General features: G+C 42.3%; 1 protein-coding gene across 3 annotated transcripts in view; it reads right to left on the minus strand.

Moving 5' to 3' along the window:
• The window catches only part of cpsf1 (cleavage and polyadenylation specific factor 1), a 54,583-nt gene that overhangs the window by 1,685 nt on the left and 34,125 nt on the right, over positions 1-18,773 (minus strand). For all 3 annotated transcript variants that reach the window (XM_037535485.1, XM_037535486.1, XM_037535483.1), the window contains exons 23-36: positions 18,457-18,663; positions 18,277-18,366; positions 16,918-17,061; positions 16,559-16,711; positions 13,862-13,978; positions 13,302-13,392; positions 12,002-12,086; positions 10,958-11,099; positions 7,321-7,473; positions 6,237-6,413; positions 4,961-5,027; positions 3,739-3,786; positions 3,468-3,623; positions 1,984-2,113 (exon numbers count right to left, since the gene is read on the minus strand). In XM_037535485.1, coding sequence (XP_037391382.1) covers positions 1,984-2,113; positions 3,468-3,623; positions 3,739-3,786; positions 4,961-5,027; positions 6,237-6,413; positions 7,321-7,473; positions 10,958-11,099; positions 12,002-12,086; positions 13,302-13,392; positions 13,862-13,978; positions 16,559-16,711; positions 16,918-17,061; positions 18,277-18,366; positions 18,457-18,663 — 1,760 coding nt within the window. The remainder of the gene's footprint in view (positions 1-1,983; positions 2,114-3,467; positions 3,624-3,738; positions 3,787-4,960; positions 5,028-6,236; positions 6,414-7,320; positions 7,474-10,957; positions 11,100-12,001; positions 12,087-13,301; positions 13,393-13,861; positions 13,979-16,558; positions 16,712-16,917; positions 17,062-18,276; positions 18,367-18,456; positions 18,664-18,773) is intronic.

Below are 18,773 nucleotides of genomic sequence, written 5' to 3' on the forward strand. Positions count from 1 at the left end.
TAAACACGCTTTCCTCCGAGTCCGTCCGGCTCGTTATTCTAGATAAACAGTTTCCTCCGAGTCCGTCCGGCTCTTTATTGTAGATAAACGCGCTTTCCTCCGAGTCCGTCCGGCTCTTTATTCTAGATAAACGCGCTTTCCTCCGAGTCCGTCCGGCTCTTTATTCTAGATAAACTTGCTTTCCTCCGAGTTCGTCCGGCTCTTTGTTCTAGATAAACGCGCTTTCCTCCGAGTCCGTCCGGCTCTTTATTCTAGATAAACGCGCTTTCCTCCGAGTCCGTCCGGCTCTTTATTCTAGATAAACCCGCATTCCTCTGAGTCCGTCTCGCTCTTTATTCTAGATAAACGCGCTTTCCTCCGAGTCCGTCTCGCTCTTTATTCTAGATAAACACGCTTTCCTCCGAGTTCGTCTGGCTCTTTGTTCTAGATAAACACGCTTTCCTCCGAGTCCGTCCGGCTCTTTATTCTAGATAAACGCGCTTTCCTCCGAGTCCGTCTGGCTCTTTATTCTAGATAAACGCGCTTTCCTCCGAGTCCGTCCGGCTCTTTATTCTAAATAAACATGCTTTCCTCCGAGTCCGTCCGGCTCTTTATTCTAGATAAACGCGCTTTCCTCCGAGTCCGTCTGGCTCTTTATTCTAGATAAACACACTTTCCTCCGAGTCCGTCCGGCTCTTTATTCTAGATAAACGCGCTTTCCTCCGAGTCCGTCCGGCTCTTTATTCTAGATAAACGCGCTTTCCTCCGAGTCCGTCCGGCTCTTTATTCTAGATAAACGCGCTTTCCTCCGAGTCCGTCTGGCTCTTTATTCTAGATAAACACACTTTCCTCCGAGTCCGTCCGGCTCTTTATTCTAAACGCGCTTTCCTCCGAGTCCGTCTCGCTCTTTATTCTAGATAAACGCGCTTTCCTCCGAGTCCGTCTCGCTCTTTATTCTAGATAAACACGCTTTCCTCCGAGTTCGTCTGGCTCTTTGTTCTAGATAAACACGCTTTCCTCCGAGTCCGTCTGGCTCTTTATTCTAGATAAACATGCTTTCCTCCGAGTCCGTCCGGCTCTTTATTCTAGATAAACGCGCTTTCCTCCGAGTCCGTCTGGCTCTTTATTCTAGATAAACACACTTTCCTCCGAGTCCGTCCGGCTCTTTATTCTAGATAAACGCGCTTTCCTCCGAGTCCGTCTCGCTCTTTATTCTAGATAAACGCGCTTTCCTCCAAGTCCGTCTCGCTCTTTATTCTAGATAAACACGCTTTCCTCCGAGTTCGTCTGGCTCTTTGTTCTAGATAAACACGCTTTCCTCCGAGTCCGTCTGGCTCTTTATTCTAGATAAACATGCTTTCCTCCGAGTCCGTCCGGCTCTTTATTCTAGATAAACGCGGTTTCCTCCGAGTCCGTCTGGCTCTTTATTCTAGATAAACACACTTTCCTCCGAGTCCGCCCAGCTCTTTACTCCAGATAAACAGCCAGTTCTTACACTAATACCAGGCTGGTGCTGATGAGCAGCAGAGACGGGGAGGCTGAGTGTCTCTTTATGGGGAATTGATATGAAAGTGCAGCTCCACCAACTCAACACCCCTCATTTAACACCAGGAGGCGCTGCTTCCCATTACAAAGACTTTGGCCACAATATTGAAACCTTCCCTGGTATTAATGCCACTTTAATGTCAATTATATGACTTTTTCTGGAAATATTATGACTCAATATCATACCTTACAACTTTTTTCTCAAAATATTACGACTTTATTCTCAAAGTCTACTATTTTTTATTAGCGGTGGCCCTAAAATGCCATTGCAGTGTGGAATATCCCTAACTTGACACTCAATACACTGACGGATAATCTATTTGTAAAGTTGCTGCTGCAGGTCCTGGACCCAAAGCTGTGGGTTAGTCAGTAGAAAAAGGTTTTAGTCCTGCCAATCCACATCCATTCAACATGGAGCCAAGTCTGTATGAGGAGAGGGCAGGTATTCTCGCTGTGTACCTGAAGGCTTTGGGGTTGAGGCCAGCGTGGTGCGGCAGCATGGTGGTCAGGGCGTTCTGTAACATCAGCAGCCTGCGGTACGTCTTCTCCTGCATGGGCAACAGCAGACCAACCCCTCCATCCAGAGTGGCTGCATGAGAAACAGGAGGATCAACCAACGGAGAACCACTGGTTCATTCAGAAAATACTAAATACATCCTTAATGGACAGCCAAGGGTCAACATACACATCTTAGTGTATTACATGTTCAGTATACTCATAAATCAGTGCTAAACTATTTAGTATGTGTGACGTCTGTTTAATGTGTGTTTAACTTAGTAGTTTGTCTTTATTGAGTTAGTTCAGTTGTTTAATTCCTCCTTGTGGCTTTTTGTGTGTGGCTCCACATTGGCAGATGAAAATCTGCTATTTGTCCAAATCGGTCACATTTACATCATAAAACAACGTTAATTACCGTGTATTGTTAAATAAACAGGACGAGGTAAGTGTAAAGAAAATGGGACACATGAACAGCGAGGACACATTTTGCCCAAGTGTGGAATCAAACCCTACGCTAAGCAAAGAGAGTTCTATATAGTACCAAAAAGAGTTCTTCATGGGTTCATTAGTCAAGAAATGGTTCTGTATAGGAACATTCAAAAAAACTTTACGAAGAGTCATTTCGTCCTTTCAATGAAGAATCAAACCTCCTTGGAAGCTGCAATATTTTATGTCCATTTTGCCATCGTTGCTCTAAATCTGTCTCAGTGTGTGTTTAGACTAAAAGTATAACTCACTTTGCTCTGCTTTAAACTTCAGCTCAGCTATAGCCGCTTTTCCCACATCTCCAGCAGGAAACTCTTCCTGTTAAACGTCTCTCAACGTTTGAGATTTTGTGAGGCTGAAGTTGCTTCGTGTTTGAATTTTCTCGTTCCACCTTAAATGTCAGAATGTCACTGCTGCACCATTTAAGGTGGAACGGGACAATTCGAACAAGAAGCTGGCGAATGAGAAGCGACTTCAGCTTTTGCGACTTTGTCCGTTTCTCACTGCAGATTAATCGTATCAGTAAACCAGCTGGAGTGATTATAAACACTGATGAGTCCATTCGTCTCCAAATTATCGATGTCCGTCTTAAATCTCTCTCTTTGCCGTTTCGTAGCTACTAGCTGGGCGAGACTGTCGTCTGTGTTGCTATGGTGACCAGCCGTCTGCACTGATCTTCAGGGTTAAAGGGTGAATCAGCAGTTCTACATTAACTCCAGCGTTTAAGACCATTTACTGTTAAACTGTGTTGAAGGACCAGCAGAGCTTTATTTTACTGTAGAGGAGGATTATTTTATTATTACCTGCTGATCTGATTCAGCTGTGGAGCCGCGACAGGCCAGTAAAAGAGCCGCATGTTGCCGACCGCTGCTTCAAAGCAATGAATCTTTTATAGCTTTATTATTGAGTGTTCAGCCACTGCTACTCTGCTTGCTTTGGTGTGTTCGTTATTGACCCACCAAACCAGGTGATGTGTTTATTGTCCCAGGTGAGAGCCTTCTTGCTGCTGGGGTCCAGAATCCCCCGGCAGGGCATCCTCCAGAACGTGTTCACATGGGTACCAACATTGAAGTCTGCCCTCCGCAGCAAACGCATCCCACCAAAACTCTCCTTAGCTGCGAACAGCAGAGCACAAACACAGCACACAGTCAGAATTCATGACGGTTCACAGATTCACAGGAAGACAGCGGAGATTTTTCTCATGTGCATGTTAAGTTGAACCCTCCATACCTTCCGGGAGGTACATGTACACCATCAGGTTTTTGTCTCGGTCAGAAACTGAAACAGAAACAGGTGTTCAGGGACGCTGTTAATGGCCGACACACATTTTCAATATTAATAAACAACCAAGTTGCTAAAAAAACAAAAATAATCATGATAAACTGCATTAGTTAAACACGATTAATCACGTCTGTCTTATATGCTCTAATTCCGTCCGTTCGACCCAAAAGCTGTGTGTTTATAAGTGGACAAGATAATCATCAGAATATATTCATCACCTCATCCAATATAAAACCATGTGAACAGAAAATAATGTGAACGCAATTCTTAGATTTATTTACAGATCTATGTTTATGTTCTGATCTATGTAAACTCAAGGCATTAAAGCTTAATATCATTTATAGGGCTCCCCCTATTGGGAGGTGTCTGTCCCAAACCCTAAACCCTAAATTTACACTTGTGATACTTATGTTTGCCCTTTTTTTTTTGGATGAACTGATTTTTAAAATTAAAAATACTTGGTTGAAAAACATTTTCATGTTTTAGTCTGTAGGCGGGGCCTTATTTTAGCCACACCCCTGCATTTTAGAGCTAGAAGTGAGGCCGCATCTCTGTCCCTCACGGCCACATGGTGAGCAGTTAGATCCCACTGGAACGAGTGCACAAGAACACCAACACATTGTGGGATTCACTAGTGGGAGCTCGAGTTAACGGCGGTCACTGACAGCTGGGTTGTAAACTGGCTGAATGTCAGTTACTCAGCAGCCACACAAACACTGCAGGCTACAATCATTTCACACACCAAAATACAAATAAAAGCATGTTAGGTGTGGCTTCTGAGTGGATAAAAACTTTGATCATCTCATAAACATCTACTTTGTTTCACAAACGGAAAATAAACAAACTCTTTTTAATGGCAGAAAAGCAAAAACAAGCATGATTCCCAGTGCGGACCATCTTCTCTGCGCCCAAAACCACTTAAGCTCAGATCACGTCACACCCACAAGCTCCAAAGACATAAGCAGGAAATTCCAACGAAGACTTTTTTTTTATTTTTTAGGAGAGACATCAACGGAACACGCCGTTTAAAAGCTGTATTTGACAGAGTTGGTTACTCATGGAGTTGAAGCTGTTGTTAAAGTTAAATTGTCATTTTTAATTAAACTATTCGATTTATATCAACTTTGACACTACTGAATAAATACACAGTGCGTGGCTTTAATTTACATACCCAGAAAGCCAAGCTGGTTGTTGTCCACCATGAACTCTATACTGTAAACCTCCAGTGGCCTCGCATCCTGTTGAGAAAGACCAAAACATTCACCTGCTTCAATGAAACTGGGTAAATAAACTGAGGGATTGTGGCTTAAAGCTTCATACGGGTGTAAATTACAAATGAGAATATGGTTGACACTCTTCAAAAAGAAGGTTCTTCAAGGGTTCTTTAGTCAAGAAAATGGTTTTATATCCTCATTTATTTAACTTCTTTTATATCTATTGTTTTAATCATGTTTCTTATTTTTATTCTAATTTTTTATCTCCTTTTAAATTTGATGAACTTCTTTTAAATGTATTGTTTTAATTATGTTTTTAAAATTTTTTTAATTTACATAAATTTTATTTTATTTACATTAATTACATTTTTCTGTATTTTTTCATTTGTAAAGCACTTTGAATGACCGTTGTGTCTGAAAGGTGCTATATAAATAAACTTGCCTTGCCTTATATAGAACCACGGACACTCAAAAGACACTTTGCATGATTAAAGAGTTCTCTGCGTCATGAAAAAGGTCCTTCAGATTGATGGAGAACGTGCTGTAGCTTTTTGGGTTCTACTACTGTTACAAGTCAAATAATTCTCTCTTTGGTACTATACAGAACCCCAAAGAGCCATAAAAAGGATGTTTACCCCATTACAGTCCTAAGCAAATCAGTAGCTGCTGCATATTCATCAGCGTAAGAGCATCTGCCAAATGCATACATGCAAATGTAAATCTAGGTACATTTCCAGGAACATCACTGGTGAAACATTACAACTTTAATTTGGCCATTAAACTGTAATGGAAGTGTATCAGTCCAGTGCAGTGGTGTCTGTAGCTGCTAAGCTAAGCCTGACTGAACGAGAGCTGGCTGACGGGTTTTCTCCGAGACCCTAAGCTGTTTTGTCAGATGTCTGAAACCTGACGCTGTGGTCTGAGGACCCTAAAGCGTACACGGTTAGCTTCATCTATGTCGGCCTCAACAAATGTGGTTTTAACGCAGGATCACGCCACCCAAAATCTTTAGAAGTTCAGCTTTGTTCACGCGTGGGAACACGAGCGCCTGGCTATAGTTTCCATGAAGTGAATCCATAAACAAACGACGGTCTTTTCAACAAAGGAGTTTTTACTATCCCTGGTGGCTGTAACCACAATAACTCTACGAACGCGACACGGCCTCGTACACAGTTTAAGGAGTCTACAGATCAGGGTGTGTTTGTGTGTAAAGGCTGCTTCAGGCTGTTATACCCTGCTGACGAGAGACAGAGTCTTGCTCTCCTCCTGATAGCGCAGCAGGGAGATACTCTTCATCACGTCAGCCGCCAGGATGAAGTTCTTAATGCTGTACATCTGATGGATGTAGAGCTGTGTGTCTATGAAGGCCATGCCAGTCAGGTCGTTGTCCTTCAGACTCCACAGGAAGATCTGCACACAGAGATGCAGGCAGAGACTTGTTATTTCACTGAAGAGCTGGAATAAGAGTCAGGTCACTTAATACAGACAGAAAACAGTTTTACTGAAGAACTGCTATTATAGCTTTTTGTGAAGAGTGAAAAATCTTCCATTAGATGTTCTGCATTTCATTACTGCATATAAACATATCCACACACACACGCATAGTTTTAGGCATCTATGCAAATTTTTAAACAACTGACCTCAGCAGTGAGTTTATCACAATAACCATTAGAATAAAGTCGTATTCATAATTCAGATAAACAGAAAAACAATAAACAGTAACGAGAATTTCTTGGCTCCATATTTTTCCTGGACACCTTCACAGCCGCCACAGAGACTCGTTAATATCATCAATGACATCATGAGCTCAATTTACTGAGCTCTGATTGGTCAAACCAGGAGCTGCTTTTTAACTACATATAATACTGGACTTCCTTGAGGAGGAGAGGCTTGGAGATGGGTCAACACCCACACCAACATCCAGAAAATCACTGTTTATTATTTATATTTTCTATTTAATATTCTACAAATTTAGTTTATTCAAATATTAACACTTTTCTCAGCAAATAAACACAAACTACAGAACAGAAATTGTGAAAATAGGAAATGTGTCTTGGGTGCCTCAGACTTTCACACAGTACTCTGCGTATTTAATGTATATATATATATATATATATATATAAAACCTTCTATCTCCAAAACAGTAACTTAACAGGAGAAGGAAAAAACGCAATTTATGTTTAATCCAAGTTAATGGAGCCAGACCTTTTCTATTTTCTAATTACGTTAAAAATGGAAAAACAACAAAAATGGAGATACAAGGTTTTGGTCCGACAGCAGTGATGAATATCAGACAGCTTTCAGCTAATGGTTATACCTTCTGTCCGATGGCAGACACCAGGTAGCCGTTGCAGTGGCACAGCGCAGTAACCGGTCCCTTCTGCTCCTTCTCATACAGCACTTTAAACTTGTTCTTGGTGAGGGGCTGCCCTGGCTCTGGGACCACTTCGATCACGTCCAGAATCAGGATCTGATCGGACCAGGAAGAGAGACAGTTGTGAATAAAAAGCACAAAACAGAACAAAATATAAAAGTGTAACTTGTAATCTGATGCCTTTAAAGGAGGCTCAATACTTTTGCGAGGCACATTAAGTCGGAGTATTCGCCGGTCAGGCGTAACGTTCTGACCACCTCCACGTTTCTACCCTCACTGTCCACTTTATCAGCTCCACTTACTGTATAGCTGCACTCTGTAGTTCTACAGTTACAGACTGTAGTCCATCTGTTTCTCTGATACTCTGTTACCCTGTTCTTCAGTGGTCAGGACCCCCTTGGACCCTCACAGAGCTCCAGCGGCACTGCTGTCAGATCCACTCAGACCAGCACAACACACACTGACACACCACCACCACATCAGTGTTACTGCAGTGCTGAGAATGATCCACCACCCAAACAGTACCTGCTCTGTGAGGGTCCATGGGGGTCCTGACCACTGAAGAACAGGGTAACAGAGTATCAGAGAAACAGATGGACTACAGTCTGTAACTGTAGAACTACAGAGTGCACCTACAGGGGGCAGTCACGGCCTGGAGGTTAGGGAACTGGCCCTGTGACCGGAAGGTTGCTGGTTTGATCCCCAGTGCCGACAGTACATGACTGAGGTGTCCTTGAGCAAGACACCTAACCCCTAACTGCTCCCCTGGGTGGATAGGGCTGCCCACCGCTCCGGGCAAGTGTGCTCACTGCCCCCTAGTATGTGTGTATTCACTAGTGTGTATGTATGTGGTGTTTCACTTCACGGATGGGTTAAATGTGGAGGTGGAATTTCCCTGTTTGTGGGATTAAAAAAAGTATCACTTAACTTACACAGTAAGTGGAGCTGATAAAATAGTGCTATGCCTCATTGGAGTAAATGGAACAGGGATCAGAAAGTTAACAGAAAGTGCTGTAAGGCCGTTTACACTGTGCTGAGGAACAGTGAGTAGGTTTACCTGTGCAAAGTAATCTGATAACCACAGAAAATCTCTTCAGTAATCCGCTAATGACAGAACGATGAGGCTAGATGAGTCACTCGGTGATCAGATTTCTTCATAAATACATTACAAGCAACTCTATCATTGCTTCACAACTTTGCCTATAAACAGAGCAAAGACGCACACCACCGTTTCCTTTTTAACAGGGAGTACTGCACATACTGAGGCGTCACGCTGAAACAAGCATTTAATGTTCACTGTTTCCTGGGAAGCCACTCTCTACCCTTTTCTTTGGGTATAAAAACGAATGAAATTAAATTAAGGGTATAATTGCACACCAATAATACAATCATTGTTGGACTTCTGCAGTTATCTAACTGAGATCCAAGAAGGGCTTTAATCTGCAATCAGATAACTGCCAAAGTCCGACAATGACTGAATTGTTGGTGTGCATGTAAACACAATCACACACATTGTTTAACATTATAACACTTCGCTGGTGTTCAATGGGGTTAACATTGTAATTTGTAACATTGTGCCATTTAACAGTGTTTAACGTGCTGTGTAACACTGTTTAACATTAAGACTTGTAACGCTGTGCTGTGTAACACTGTTTAACATTAAGACTTGTAACGCTGTGCTGTGTAACACTGTTTAACATTAAGATTTGTAACGCTGTGCTGTGTAACAGTGTGTTTAACATTAAGACTTGTAATGCTGTGCTGTGTAACAGTGTAACACTGTTTAACATTAAGACTTGTAATGCTGTGCTGTGTAACACTGTTTAACATTAAGACTTGTAATGCTGTGCTGTGTAACAGTGTAACACTGTTTAACATTAAGACTTGTAATGCTGTGCTGTGTAACAGTGTAACACTGTTTAACATTAAGACTTGTAATGCTGTGCTGTGTAACAGTGTGTTTAACATTAAGATTTGTAACGCTGTGCTGTGTAACAGTGTGTTTAACATTAAGACTTGTAATGCTGTGCTGTGTAACAGTGTAACACTGTTTAACATTAAGATTTGTAACGCTGTGCTGTGTAACAGTGTGTTTAACATTAAGACTTGTAATGCTGTGCTGTGTAACACTGTTTAACATTAAGACTTGTAATGCTGTGCTGTGTAACAGTGTAACACTGTTTAACATTAAGATTTGTAATGCTGTGCTGTGTAACAGTGTAACACTGTTTAACATCAAGATTTGTAACGCTGTGCTGTGTAACAGTGTGTTTAACATTAAGACTTGTAATGCTGTGCTGTGTAACAGTGTAACACTGTTTAACATTAAGATTTGTAACGCTGTGCTGTGTAACAGTGTGTTTAACATTAAGACTTGTAATGCTGTGCTGTGTAACAGTGTAACACTGTTTAACATTAAGATTTGTAACGCTGTGCTGTGTAACAGTGTAACACTGTTTAACATTAAGACTTGTAATGCTGTGCTGTGTAACAGTGTAACACTGTTTAACATTAAGACTTGTAATGCTGTGCTGTGTAACAGTGTAACACTGTTTAACATTAAGACTTGTAATGCTGTGCTGTGTAACAGTGTGTTTAACATTAAGATTTGTAACGCTGTGCTGTGTAACAGTGTGTTTAACATTAAGACTTGTAATGCTGTGCTGTGTAACAGTGTAACACTGTTTAACATTAAGATTTGTAACGCTGTGCTGTGTAACAGTGTGTTTAACATTAAGACTTGTAATGCTGTGCTGTGTAACACTGTTTAACATTAAGACTTGTAATGCTGTGCTGTGTAACAGTGTAACACTGTTTAACATTAAGATTTGTAATGCTGTGCTGTGTAACAGTGTAACACTGTTTAACATTAAGATTTGTAATGCTGTGCTGTGTAACAGTGTAACACTGTTTAACATTAAGATTTGTAATGCTGTGCTGTGTAACAGTGTAACACTGTTTAACATTAAGATTTGTAACGCTGTGCTGTGTAACAGTGTGTTTAACATTAAGACTTGTAATGCTGTGCTGTGTAACAGTGTAACACTGTTTAACATTAAGATTTGTAACGCTGTGCTGTGTAACAGTGTGTTTAACATTAAGACTTGTAATGCTGTGCTGTGTAACACTGTTTAACATTAAGACTTGTAATGCTGTGCTGTGTAACAGTGTAACACTGTTTAACATTAAGCTTTGTAACGCTGTGCTGTGTAACAGTGTAACACTGTTTAACATTAAGGTTTGTAACGCTGTGCTGTGTAACAGTGTAACACTGTTTAACATTAAGGTTTGTAACACTGTGCTGTGTAAGTGCCTAACAATGTGTAACACTGCTGTATAATTTACACAGTGTATAATGTAATTTGTAGCACTGTGCTGTGTAACACTGTGTTTGATGTTGAGAATTGTAATACTATGTTGTAACACTGTGTTTAACATTGTGCTGTGTAACAGTATAAGACTATACACTGTGCCGTAACATTGAGCTTAACACCGTAGCTCTGTGCTGTGTAACGTGTGTATAACGTGGTTTGTAACTTTGCAGTGTGTAACGCTGTGCTGTGTAACATTAAGAACATACTCTGCCCCTGCAGGTGACCTCCTCTCCCTGCATTAAACAGGTTGCCACTGCCACATAGCCCTTCAGACCCGACACCGTCTCCTGACTCTTCAGGGCCACCGTCTTCATACAAGTCACGTGCTCCCACTCCTCCAGATCAATCCTTAAAAAAGTGTTCACAGGTTCACTCGGAGGGAGAACACTCATAAGAAATATATGAAGCAACAGTTTTCATGCAATTTAACAATGACCAGAGCTTCCTTAATACAACCACACCAAGTGCTCAGGTTAAGCTTTCCCATAAAAAAAATCTATATTTTTATACAATAGAATAGACACTATTACAGATAATGGTACAGACCAAGATTGAAATCAGATACAAATCAGCCAGCTTATTCTTTTTTTTGGCTACTGCAACACATTTTATTCATTTTATTTAAATAGATTTTTTTATTTAGGAATTTTAAATAAAATTTGGGTTTATTAAAGAGACAATAATGTTATTCACATTGTGACTTTGGTTAATACAAAGTTCAGAAAACGTGATAATGTTTATCATGTGTCCATGAAGCCCACACAGTGTAAGCGTCAGGTTTAAAGGCTCCATGCAATTTTCTTAGATTTATTTCATCGCCCTACGAGATCCATAATGATTTATTTTGATGATTCACTTCACACATGATCATTTTCCAACCTCTCTTTATCCTTTATACTTAAGCAGGCTGTTCTTCTTAACCTGACTGATGTATGTAATTGAGCTCTGTTCTCACCGGCTGTCAAGCATTGTGCCTCATTCAAAAAGCAGTCTGGGCTGAAACCTTCCCCTATATTTTCAGTGTAACTGGATGGGGATAAAACAATGCAGGCTGTGTGCTGGTTTTTATGTCATCACAAAAATTCCAAACAAGCTGTTTCCGTAGCTTAGTTTTCATATATGAACTGGGAAGTATGTATTAGACCAGGCCTGAGAAATTCATGCTCAGCACATCCCTACTAGAAACAGAACACCGCCTGTACCACCAGACATAGTCAGCCCAACGAAGCTTGTAGTGATCACAGGCTCACCGTGTGTTGGGGATGGCCTCCCAGCTGACTGGAGAGATGAGCTGAATGGAGAATTTCTCCTGCTGAGGGAAAATGTAGCGCTCATCTGAGGGGAAAAAGAGACAAACACAGCGGTTAATATAGCCACACAAGGCATGAGCTTTATGTTAACATCAGCCCAATCACCTACCTAACATCTACCCCTCACACCTACCACTTTGGGGGCAGTCGTGGGCTGGAGGTTAGGGAACCAGCCCTAAGACCGGAGGGTTGCCGGTTCGATCCCCTTGGCTGACAGTCCATGACTGAGGTGTCCTTGAGCAAGACACCTAACCCCCAAATGCTCCCCAGGCGCCATGGATAGGGCTGCCCACCGCTCCGGGCAAGTGTGCTCACTGCCCCCTAGTGTGTGTGCTCACTAGTGTGCATGTATGTGGGTGTTTCACTGCACGGATGGGTTAAATGCAGAGATCTAATTTCACGGTGTGCAAACACAGTTGGCTGATGGTTCTGAGTTCATTCACTTAGCACTACCCCTCTGTTTTCCGTGTTCATGTTTAGGGGGTAGGGCGCCCTGATTTCTGCTGAGATAGAGGGGTAGGGCGAAGGTTTAGGGCTACATGACCCTCCAAATGGAGGTTATGATAAAGAAAAACCAGCAAGATGACTGCGTACGAGACCAAAGAAACACACAAATGTGAGTATTTTCTCAATTAAAAAATTGTATTATCTAAGATTAACGTCGTTTCAATGTATTTTGGTCCTTTTCTTCATAACAAGCATAAAGAAATCATTAGCTATATGTTGATGTCTCAGTAGACAGCTAAATTTCCCATTCCACCTTAAATGGTGAAGCAGTTCTGATGTTAGCTTCATATCATTGAAGAATTAGGGGTGGGTGATGATAAATAATTGCCCACCTCTTTGAAGCCGTACGATGCCCTAAATGTAACTAAAGCCCAGCAGTGAGGAGCTGAACTTTCCCCTCCTCTGCTGTCCCTGCAGACGGGCAGGGTCGCCTACAGAGCAGCGCTGGTAGCTGTTAATGAAGTGATGCTCATTTATTTGAGGGCTGTTCCATTTTGTAGAGAAGATTTCAACCACTACTGCTCGTAGCTCAGTTCCAAGGAGCCAGGAGACACTCAAAAACGACAGGTAGGTGTTAAAATATGAAATGATACTGGGCCTAAATGTAATATCTGTAAATTCGTAAGTGCCTATTGCAGATGTCGCTCAGGCTGAAAGCAATTGAGAACAAAGCGTCTGTTCACCTCCAAGAGCTAATTCACGTAATTTGTTTCCCGCAATAGAAGCCACTCACCTCTCTCTATCACCTCAAACTCCTTCTCCTCTCCCGTCATCCTGGGGATACGGGTGCAAGGCTCCTTAATGCTGCTACACACAGCATAGACCTACCACAAACACACACACACACCACAAAAAACTCAGCATCCCCAATCAAATTCACACATATACACATTACATGTAAAATACATTTCAAAGGCCATTTAAAGGCGAAGTCCACCAATTTTTTCTACATTTCTGTGTTATTAAATAATTAAGATGCAGACTCTAAAAGGAACCTTTTCACACTAAAACACTCTGGATAGCTTTATGAACATCTCCACCACTTAAATATACAGAAATTTTGAAAACTTGGTGGAATTCCCCTTTTAACTGGGTATTAACTCACTACTAGATAGAGGATTTTACACAATTTGCTTATATACAGACTTAATGTATGGTACAGTATACAAAGGATATGTGAATTTTCTTATATATGAAACTCTGTGTCCCAAGTGCAGCAGATGAAGATTTGGGATCCTTAATAAATAACATGCAGTTACACAATTGTACATATGGTTGTGCAACTGCAGTTACCTTTGACTCCACATGGTAGGTCACATGGTGGACTGTACATCTAAGTGGAATCTTCCGGACTGGCCAAGGGGCATCGTAGGAGAGGTATGTAGGTAACACACTTATCCTCAGTTCACCCTGTAATGGACACACACACACACACACACACACACACACACACACACACACATTGACAACATGATATCAACATATGTGTCTATACCCGTTTGCTGATGTAGAGTAAGCCTTTGGGGTGTCTATACCCGTTTGTTGACGTAGAGTAAGGCTTTGGGGTGTCTATACCCGTTTGTTGACGTACAGTAAGCCTTTGGGGTGTCTATACCCGTTTGCTGACGTAGAGTAAGCCTTTGGGGTGTCTATACCCGTTTGTTGACGTAGAGTAAGCCTTTGGGGTGTCTATACCCGTTTGTTGACGTAGAGTAAGCCTTTGGGGTGTCTATACCCGTTTGTTGACGTAGAGTAAGGCTTTGGGGTGTCTATACCCGTTTGCTGACGTAGAGTAAGGCTTTGGGGTGTCTATACCCGTTTGCTGACGTAGAGTAAGGCTTTGGGGTGTCTATACCCGTTTGCTGACGTAGAGTAAGGCTTTGGGGTGTCTATACCCGTTTGCTGACGTAGAGTAAGCCTTTGGGGTGTCTATACCCGTTTGCTGACGTAGAGTAAGCCTTTGGGGTGTCTATACCCGTTTGCTGACGTAGAGTAAGCCTTTGGGGTGTCTATACCCGTTTGCTGACGTAGAGTAAGCCTTTGGGGTGTCTATACCCGTTTGCTGACGTAGAGTAAGCCTTTGGGGTGTCTATACCCGTTTGCTGACGTAGAGTAAGCCTTTGGGGTGTCTATACCCGTTTGCTGACGTAGAGTAAGCCTTTGGGGTGTCTATACCCGTTTGCTGACGTAGAGTAAGCCTTTGGGGTGTCTATACCCGTTTGTTGACGTAGAGTAAGCCTTTGGGGTGTCTATACCCGTTTGTTGACGTAGAGTAAGCCTTTGGGGTGTCTATACCCGTTTGTTGACGTAGAGTAAGCCTTTGGGGTGTCTATACCCGTTTGTTGACGTAGAGTAAGCCTTTGGGGTGTCTATACCCGTTTGTTGACGTAGAGTAAGCCTTTGGGGTGTCTATACCCGTTTGTTGACGTAGAGTAAGGCTTTGGGGTGTCTATACCCGTTTGTTGACGTAGAGTAAGCCTTTGGGGTGTCTATACCCGTTTGTTGACGTAGAGTAAGCCTTTGGGGTGTCTATACCCGTTTGTTGACGTAGAGTAAGGCTTTGGGGTGTCTATACCCGTTTGTTGACGTAGAGTAAGCCTTTGGGGTGTCTATACCCGTTTGTTGACGTAGAGTAAGCCTTTGGGGTGTCTATACCCGTTTGTTGACGTAGAGTAAGCCTTTGGGGTGTCTATACCCGTTTGTTGACGTACAGTAAGCCTTTGGGGTGTCTATACCCGTTTGTTGACGTAGAGTAAGCCTTTGGGGTGTCTATACCCGTTTGTTGACGTAGAGTAAGCCTTTGGGGTGTCTATACCCGTTTGTTGACGTACAGTAAGCCTTTGGGGTGTCTATACCCGTTTGTTGACGTACAGTAAGCCTTTGGGGTGTCTATACCCGTTTGTTGACGTACAGTAAGCCTTTGGGGTGTCTATACCCGTTTGTTGACGTACAGTAAGCCTTTGGGGTGTCTATACCCGTTTGTTGACGTAGAGTAAGCCTTTGGGGTGTCTATACCCGTTTGTTGACGTACAGTAAGCCTTTGGGGTGTCTATACCCGTTTGTTGACGTACAGTAAGCCTTTGGGGTGTCTATACCCGTTTGTTGACGTAGAGTAAGCCTTTGGGGTGTCTATACCCGTTTGTTGATGTAGAGTAAGCCTTTGGGGTGTCTATACCCGTTTGTTGATGTAGAGTAAGCCTTTGGGGTGTCTATACCCGTTTGTTGACGTAGAGTAAGCCTTTGGGGTGTCTATACCCGTTTGTTGATGTAGAGTAAGCCTTTGGAGTGTCTATACCCGTTTGTTGATGTAGAGGAAGCCTTTGGGGTGTCTATACCCGTTTGTTGACGTAGAGGAAGCCTTTGGGGTGTCTATACCCTTTTGTTGACGTAGAGGAAGCCTTTGGGGTGTCTATACCCGTTTGTTGATGTAGAGTAAGCCTTTGGGGTGTCTATACCCGTTTGCTGATGTAGAGTAAGCCTTTGGGGTGTCTATACCCGTTTGTTGACGTAGAGTAAGCCTTTGGGGTGTCTATACCCGTTTGTTGATGTAGAGGAAGCCTTTGGGGTGTCTATACCCGTTTGTTGATGTAGAGTAAGCCTTTGGAGTGTCTATACCCGTTTGTTGATGTAGAGTAAGCCTGATGTAGAGTAAGCCTTTGGGGTGTCTATACCCGTTTGTTGATGTAGAGTAAGCCTTTGGGGTGTCTATACCCGTTTGTTGATGTAGAGTAAGCCTTTGGGGTGTCTATACCCGTTTGTTGATGTAGAGTAAGCCTTTGGGGTGTCTATACCCGTTTGTTGATGTAGAGTAAGCCTTTGGAGTGTCTATACCCGTTTGTTGATGTAGAGTAAGCCTTTGGGGTGTCTATACCCGTTTGTTGATGTAGAGTAAGCCTTTGGGGTGTCTATACCCGTTTGTTGATGTAGAGTAAGCCTTTGGGGTGTCTACAAGCTAAAGTGAAGTAAATTAAGCCATTGTAGAATCTATACCTGTTTGTTGAAGTAGAGGAAGCCTTTAGGACAGTTGACATTGTGGAATGGGGAGAAGGACTCAATGGACCCGTCTATAGTCATGGGGTGAAGCCTCATCGCTCCGCGAGACGTCACAAACATCCAGTGAGGAGAAGGACCACAGATGAACACCTAAATAACATGTCACATTAAACATCAGCAATGCAAAGTAACAAGCACCTTCACATTTTCACAGTTCCAAAAACATACAATAAAGCATGTCACTGGAAATATTATAAATGTGTAGAACTAAATCCCATTGATATCCACGGCAAATGAACAACAGTCATTCTAGTTTACTGAGTTTAGTTTACTGCACAGAAACCCCTCCATCTTACTCCAGAATATCCAGAGATGTCCTCAAAGTATCTGAACCTGGCCACGCGACCTTTGGCTCCTAAGGAATCTTCTCCGAGGGCCTCTGACTTTTTGTCTTTCTTCAGTTTCGACTTCTTCTCTCTGAAGTTAATGTTGTGTGGCATCTGAGGAACAAAGGAACATGGTCATTCTTCTTCAAAAAGCAGCAGCCAGAGTCTCACTAGGAGTAAAACAAGGAACACATCACAGCCAGCCAGCCAGCCACTGCATTACACTGCCTACCAGTCTGTTCCAGAATAGTTTAAGGAACTGCTCTAGAAACGTCTTAACCTCGTCAACTCCTTGAGACCACTGGTGGTTCCAAACCATACTTTGTCACATTATTCATAACCTTCCTATTCCATAAGCTCCATTCAGAAGCTGGGCGTCGTGTGAGGCTGTAGCTCTTCTCTCCAGTCTAATAGACGGTGACGTCATTTTAAACCCTTATAATAAAAGAAGCTGAACTTTGTTTTTCTACTGAAAGTCGACCCGTTTTTCCCCAAATCTGGGCTCTAAACTATAAACAGACGGCGTCTCTTCAGTGATCTGCTCTGGAAACATCACTTTTAGAGAACAACACAAAGAGCGGCGGAGATTTTTGGCTTTCAGCAGTGAATTGTGAGCGTATAGTGATATGTGGAGATCATAAAACACACGTTCTGCTCATTTGAGGGGCTTTTACATATGAATAAATAAAGTTGTACATGTATTTCATGCAGTTACTGAATAACTTGCCTTACGATTTGGGCAAGTAAATTCAGATTGACAAACCAAAACACACCCTGGAGAATAAGAGGTTAATGGTGCAGGAGTAGCGTATTTATCTGACCTCCTGCAGCGACAAGGTGTTGCTAGGTGGTTCCTATGCTATTAAATACACTGGAATCTTAAAATTCACTGCCACTGCCTTCTTAAATTCAGCGCTACCTTAAATGTAGTTCTACCTTAAATCCACTATTTGTGCTGTTATTGAGTTACTGTGTGTGTGTGTCTGTGTGAGAGATGTGCATTGTAAGACCACTTGTGCCAGTTAGACCCGAATGTCCCGAACATTTCACCATTCCTGTCTTTGAATGATCGTTTCATGAAAACCGTACGTCGCATCACTCAGAAAAGCACAAGCAAGCTACTCAGGTACGTCCTACAATCCAACGTTTCAAGGGACTAGCTCGAAAACTGGGACAAGAAATATTTTATTTTTTAAGAAGAAATTATTAATAATAAGAAGAAGATGAAAAACAGTAAGTTGGCATTTTCAAGCCAACTTACTAAACTTGCCTTGCCAGTTGATTCAGGAGAAAAGCATTAAAAAGAATTATTTAAGGTGCTTTTCTCACCTTTTTGAAGCGCACTTTGAGGTTGCTCTGCGCCTGCTGCTGGTCATATGGAAACGCCTCATAGATCAGAAGCTCCTGATCAACGTGAGCCTGGTGGACATAAAGATTAACGCGTTTATAATCAAAGCAGAAATCACACGCCTAACCATCAACATCATCAGCAGGTCAGAAAAAACTCACCAGCAGGTACGGACGACTGTGGTTATAGCCTAAAGACACTAAAGTGACCTCTTTAACCAGCGGGATCTCTCCTTGCCGGGTCACTTCCTCTTTTTTCGTCTCTCCTTGAGCGGCTGACTGACCCGCTGAGCTGTCGACAAGCACTCGCTGACCAACAGGGAAGTTTTTCACCAGGAAAACCAAACGCCAGTCCGGGAGTTGATAGATCTGAGGACACGATGGGAAAAGCAGTAGAGGTAAGAATTAGTAACGTCAATAATAAAGAAGAGAATTAATATTAGATATTTACCGCTTAAAATCCCAGGCTTATTACATGC

Source organism: Pygocentrus nattereri, chromosome 27, assembly GCF_015220715.1.
Source record: "Pygocentrus nattereri isolate fPygNat1 chromosome 27, fPygNat1.pri, whole genome shotgun sequence".
Lineage (NCBI taxonomy): Eukaryota > Metazoa > Chordata > Actinopteri > Characiformes > Serrasalmidae > Pygocentrus > Pygocentrus nattereri.